This window comes from Chinchilla lanigera, unplaced genomic scaffold (genome assembly GCF_000276665.1).
Source record: "Chinchilla lanigera isolate Chin_1 unplaced genomic scaffold, ChiLan1.0 scaffold00094, whole genome shotgun sequence".
NCBI classification, from domain to species: domain Eukaryota; kingdom Metazoa; phylum Chordata; class Mammalia; order Rodentia; family Chinchillidae; genus Chinchilla; species Chinchilla lanigera.
The window spans coordinates 3,339,813-3,345,946 of record NW_004955495.1 but is presented as its reverse complement, the minus strand read 5'-3'; the positions used below and the strand labels follow the sequence as shown (position 1 = coordinate 3,345,946).

At 61.2% G+C, this 6,134-nt stretch overlaps 1 protein-coding gene across 3 annotated transcripts in view; it reads left to right on the top strand.

Annotated features, from left to right (window-relative positions):
* The window catches only part of LOC102017029 (long-chain-fatty-acid--CoA ligase ACSBG2-like), a 14,255-nt gene extending 8,630 nt beyond the window's left edge, over window positions 1-5,625 (top strand). For 2 of the 3 annotated variants that reach the window (XM_013505357.1, XM_013505358.1), the window contains exons 9-14: window positions 714-940; window positions 1,024-1,257; window positions 3,777-3,994; window positions 4,215-4,354; window positions 4,524-4,770; window positions 5,340-5,625. In XM_013505357.1, coding sequence (XP_013360811.1) covers window positions 714-940; window positions 1,024-1,257; window positions 3,777-3,994; window positions 4,215-4,354; window positions 4,524-4,770; window positions 5,340-5,428 — 1,155 coding nt within the window. In that variant the 3' untranslated portion in view covers window positions 5,429-5,625. The remainder of the gene's footprint in view (window positions 1-713; window positions 941-1,023; window positions 1,258-3,776; window positions 3,995-4,214; window positions 4,355-4,523; window positions 4,771-5,339) is intronic. The other variant, XM_005405730.2, reaches the window with a different exon arrangement.
* The last annotated feature ends 509 nt before the right edge of the window (window positions 5,626-6,134 follow it).

The window sequence follows — 6,134 nt, the reverse complement described above, 5'->3', positions numbered from 1 at the left end:
AGGCTGGCCTCAAACTCGCAATGATCCTTCTGCCCCAGGCTCCCCAGTGCTGGGATTATAGATCTGTGCTCACCACACTTGGGCTTTTTTGGCATTTAATTCAAATCTTCTACGTTTCAATTGGTACAGAGCACACTGATGGCGTATGAGGTGACGGTTGGATCCGCATATATAATGTGTCATGAGAAGTCAGGGCAGTTAGCGCCGCCATCTCCTTGCACACCACACCTTAGTTTGTTAAAAACCCGCGCACAAGCCCCCGGCAGCAGGGCCCTGGGGCACAGGCAGGGCAGGGCAGGGCAGGGCTCCGCACTCACACTGGTATTTTGGCTGGGATCACTGCAGCGTCCTTTCTGGTAACGGCAGACCGGGACGCAGCCACACGGCCAGGCTGACTCCCTCCCGCTCCTGCTGCTTGTGCTTGGCTCTGGCCTTCCTCCCCCTCCTCTCTTCCTCCTCCTCTTTCTCTCCCGTACTTCCGCCCCTCTCCCCTTTCCTTTGCTTCCTTTCGTCTGCTTGTCTCCCTTCCCCATCCCTTTATCTTCCCTGCTCTCCTGATCCCGAGTTGGGGGACAGGCTGGGCATGGACCCCTGAGCTGGCTATTGCTTGGCCGCCCCGTGGGGGTGGCTAGGGGACCCCGCGGTGCCCCGCTGGCCCCCACAACCCGGCCCCGCGTCCCCTGACCCGCTCCTGGCGCGGCCCCTGGGTGCAGAGTCCCGGACGTGCGGCCCTGGAGTGGACAGTGTCCGGCCTGCAGGGCTACCTGACGGAGCTGCTGCGGGAGGTGCGGCCCACCACCTTCCCGGGCACCCCGTGGCTGTGGGACCAGATGATGGACGGCCTCAGGACCAGCCAGCTGGCGTCCACGGCGCTGCGCAGGCGCGTCGACTCGTGGGCCATGGACGTGGGGCTGAGCACCAACACGAAGCGCATGTTCGGGTGAGGCTGGGACCGGGGCCCGCGGGGCGCGGCGCGGAGCCCCAGGCCACGTGACCACGCCGCCGCCGCCTCTGCTTCCCCAGGGACCTGCATTCCTCCATGAGCTTCCGCCTGGCCAAGAAGCTCACCTTCACCCGGGCGCGCAAGCTGCTGGGCCTGAGCCACTGCGAGCAGTTCTTCAACGTGGGCACGGGGCTGTCCAGGCCCACCCTGGACTTCTTCCTCAGCCTCGACATCCCCATCTACGAGCTCTACGGCCTGTCGGAGTGCACAGGCCTCCACGCGCTCTCCACGCGCCGGGACTTCCGGCTGCTGAGGTAGGCCTGGCCCGCGGGGGGCACAGATGGGCACCCTGGGACCCTCCGTCCTCCTCTGCACGGTCCTGGGTGTGACTGTCACCCTACCTGGCCGCCCCCCACGCAGGGACACCTGGCCCAGAGCACGTGACAGGGCACCTCTGTGGGAAGCCTTTGTGGAGGAGGGTTTGGGTTTGTGATTTCACTGAAGGAGAATTATTTCAATGCCCTGGTGTTTCTTGTGAGAACCGCTGTATTAATCTATCTGCTGTTAGGTGGGCGTAATGATGCGCACCTGTAACCCAAGCACTCAGGAGGCCGAGGCAGGAGGATCGTCATGAGTTTGAGGTCAGCCTGAGCTGCATCACAAAATCCTGTCTCAAAATCCCTCCCTGAAAAATAAAACACCACAAATTTATCTGCTGCTTTTTTGTTTTTTGAAATAGGGTCTGGCTAGGCAGTTCAGGCTGGCCTTGGACTCACTATGTAGCCCAGGCCGGCCTCAAACTTGTGGTGATCCTCTTGCCTCAGCCTCCCAAGTGCTGGGATTATTGGTGTGTGCCACCACACCCAGCTATCTGCTGCTTTGTGCAAGGGATCTGCAACTAAGAGTGTAGGACAATAGACATTTTTATTTCTCTCTTTTTTTTAATGGTACTAGGGATGGAACCCAGGGCCTTCACATGAACTGCATCTGCAGCCCTTTTTATTTTTCAGAGACAGAGTCTTGCTAAATCTCTAACTTGCCCAGGCTGGGCTCAGACTTGCAACCCTCCTGCCTCAGCCTCCCAGAGTACTGGGATGATAGGCATGCACCACCATGCCCAGCCTAACGTTCTAATTTAATCGGGTGACTTACTTGATCTGATGACTGTTAGGATATAAGGTCAGAAGTGGCACTTGGTCGTTTCTGCCACGTGAGGAATCATGAAGGTTTGCCCTGTTCAGGGCAGGGGCAGGGGCTAAACAAGGCTGTGGATATGGGAGGCACCATTAGCACCATCTATGTCCCAGAAGGCCAGTGCAGGAGAGGTGTCCTACTGTCTCTAGGTACAAATACTGTAACCGAAGCCAGGGCCTCGTGCAAGCTAGGCAAACACTCTACCACTGAGCTACTCCTCCAGGCCTTTTCATTCTAAGACAGGGTTTCACTAAGTCACTTCATTGCCCAGGCTGGCTCAAACTCAAGATCTTCCTGCCTCAGCCTCCCAAAGGGCCAGTATGTCAGGTATGGGCCATTGTGCCTGGCAAGGAGAGGTTTCGATTAGGAATTTCCACGCAGCTCACTGGCTGGGCAGAAATCCTAATTTGCAAGCCCACTCTTGGAGGCTAATTTGCAAACTGGCTCATTAGGGCGGGGAGGTCTGACCTCAGTTGTTCATACAAGCCTATGGGAGCACCTGTGGTTTGACCTTGACCAGGCTGTCTGTGACCTCCAGTCGCCTCCCTGCTGTACCTCAGACTCTTGGCCCTAATTACTCATTGCTGTCCTACGGGCTCGGAAGCGGCAGCCTCTTCACTGGGTCCTCATTTGCTGCAGAGCGATAGCCAGAGTTCTCTGAGCTCTGTAGTAAGGGCACTAATCTCATCACAGGGGCCTCACCCTCCTGACCTCGTCTGACCCCCAGCCCCCATGTACTGTCCCATTAAAGACTCACTTCATGAATCTTTGCACAGGGCACAGCGCCATGCATCTTGGGTGTTGGCTGGGGCCACACTTTGTTTCTGCTTTTTCTTTTTTTTTGTTTTTTTTTCCGGTACTGGGAACCGAACTCACGACCTTGCGCTTGCCAGGCAGGCGCTTTTGCCGCTGAGCTAAATCCCCAGCCCCTGTTTCTGCTTTTTCTGTGCTGGAGATTGAGTCTCGGGCCTTCGCACTGAGCTCCATCTCCAGCCTTTCTAATTTTGAGAGAGGGTCTCACTAAGTTGCTAAGTTGCCCAGGCCATGGTCCAACTTACACTGCTACTCCTGCCTCAGCCTCCCGGAGTGCTGGGATGACAGGTGTGCGCCACCGCAGCTGACTCAGGCCGTTTAACCCCGCTCCCTCCAGCCCCGGATCCAGACAGCTTGGGAGAGAGCGGGGCTGGTGTGGGGGGCCTGGGTGTCCTGGTGGAGACCTGGCCTCAGCGGACATGCTGGAGGGCTGACCCTCTGGTGTCCCGGGACACAAGCCAGGCCCCTGCCCACATCCTGTCCCCTCCTTTTGCCCCCTGCCTGGAGTCTTCCGACAGCAGCCTGTTCTCCCAAAAGCTGTCCTGGCTCCCCTGGGTCACCCTGTGCCCGGCTGGCGTGTGTGCCTAGGCGGCCAAGGGCTGGTGTGCTGCGTCCTTGTCTGCCCTGTGCTCGGCTCCGATCCAGCCCAGCCAGGCGCTGCTCTTGTCACCTGTGGCCCTGTCCTGTGGGAGCCAAGAGGAAGCCAGGAGTGCTTAGGTCACGGGTGGCCTTGTAGGGAAGAGGCAAAGGGTAAACTCGGTGTCGGGGAGTCCCCACCCCCGTGAAGGAGCGCCCGGCCGGGTCTAAAGGCCCCTCCCGCCCGCAGCTGTGGGAAGGGGCTCTCCGGCACCCGCACCAAGGTGAAGGAGGAGGACGAGGAGGGCACGGGGCCCATCAGCATCTGGGGCCGGAACCTCTTCATGGGGTACCTCGGCGACAACGCGGGCACGGAGAGGAAGACGGACGGCGACGGCTGGCTGCACACGGGCGACCTGGGCTTCTTGGATGTGGACGACTTCCTCTACATCAGGGGCAAGGACACGGGTGAGCAGAATCGGGCGGACGCCCACAGCGCTGCCATGGACAGCGGTGCGGGTTGAACACAGCACAAGACCAAGAAAGGGCTGAGGTCCGACGAGGCGGAGGGGACCCCTTCATAGAGAGGAGCCCCACCTGGGCGGAGGGGCTGCTGTGACGGCGCCCGCCGCCCGCCCCACCCGGGCCCCGGGAGCGGCGGTTTGCAGCTTCTCCCCCCTGCATGCAGACCTCATCACGCTGTGCTCCGGGAAGACGGTCAACCCGAGCCCCATCGAGGAGCGCGTGAAGGCGTACATCCCCATCGTCCACTACGCCGTGGTGGTGGGCCAGGACGCGCCCTACCTGTGCGCCCTCCTCACGCTCAAGGTGCTCGGGCTGCCCGGGGCCGTGGCCGTCGGGACTTCGGGGGCGGGATGGGAGCCGCCGTCCTCGCGAGCGAGGAGGACACAGGCTCGGAGATTCGGGGTGACTGCGAGGGGGCTGCAGGCTCTGGGGTGCCCTCGTGGGGGGCTGCTCTGACCCTGGCCCTCCGCAGTGCCAGGTGAACTGGGAGACGGGGGAGCCCTGCACAGCACTGACCAGCGAGACCGTGGCGCTGTGCCGGGGCCTGGGGAGCCGGGCCACCAGGCTGGCGGACGTCATCCACAACAACGACCCCGTCGTCGCCGAGTTCATCAGCAAAGGCATGGAGGCCGTGAACGCCGAGGCGCCGTCCGAGAGCGCCAGGGTTGTCAAGTGGGCCGTGCTGGACACAGACTTCTCAATGGGCGGCGGGGAGCTCGGTGAGCGGCAGGGGCCCTGGCCGTCCAGCTGCTCCCAGCTCAGGGTCGTTCACAGAACACACCCGGGCCTGCTGCACACAGGTCGCAGGGGGGACCCCTCAGCTCTTTCCTCCCTCCTGGAAGATGAGCTGCCTCCTGTGGCACCCCGTCCAGACCCCATCCTTGGATTTTAGGGGTACGAGGTCCCTACGTGCTAGTGTCAAAGGAGTCTAGAACCCCAACCTCCAGGGTGGGGACCCACTCCTGTGACCTGTGCTTTTTTGTTTGTTTTATTTTTGAGATGGGGTCTCACTAGGGAGCCCAGGCTGGCCTCAAACTCACGAAGATCCTCCTGCCTCAGCCTCCTAAGTACTGGGATGACAGGCGAGCACCGCCATACCCAGCACCTATGCTTTTTGTCCACTGCCTTGCAGTGAGGGCTGCTGTTCCCTGCAGTGGTGGCTGTGGAGGGTGGGAACTGTTGGGGTGCTGTGGCACAGGCTCTGGCCCTCTGCACCCCTGACACGGGCTCGGCCCTCTGAGGACCAGGCTTTCCCGTGGCCCCACCGAGGACCCTCTGTCACACCCAGGAGTCACATCGAGACTGAAGAGGACGACTGTGACCAAGCTATACCAAGCCGAAATCGAGAACTTCTACAAGGACAGGGAGGGGCTTTAGTGGCCAGGAAAGGCCCCAGGCAGCTCCAACGCTCACACAACGCCCTTAGGAGGTCCAGATTCCTCTTCTGCCTGTCTTCTGCCTCTGCCTGTGACATTAAGGGATGTGTTCCTAGAGGGAGGGTGGCCCTGTGAGGACCGAGCCCCTCTCCGGGCTCTGCCTTCAGGTTGGAAAGAACAATAAAACTGGTTCACTGACTTGGGCTTCTCAGCCCTGGAGCCGTCCTGCTCTTGGGACCCTGTGGGAGGTTGGGGACACCTCTGGCTTCAGGGCTCAGGGTGCTGCTGGCGTGGAGAGGGAGGGAGCCAGGGGCGCTGCTCAGCACCCTGCGGTGCCCAGGATGCCCCACGGAGACCGCCCGGCCTCTTGCCGGCAGCACTGAGAGGGGACCCTGAATTACAGCGACCCCCGGCCCTTGAGGCCCCGGAGACCGAGCCCTGCTTCTCTTCTCACCTGGAGGAATCCACGCGCACGTTTGCGGGACAAGGAGCGGCGCTCGGCAGCCCGCCCTGGATGGCACAGGAGCGCCCCCTAGCTCGGCGCCTTCCCCGGCGCACGGAGGACCGAGCAGGGCACCGAGATCAGCCCCCGGGATGGGGAGCCGGGCTCAGGGTTCATGTGCTGCATGCGTCAGAATCACTGAGGAGATTCAGGGTTCAGATGGAGCCTATTAAACCCTGCTCAGCACCCAGCGCATGGCAGAGAC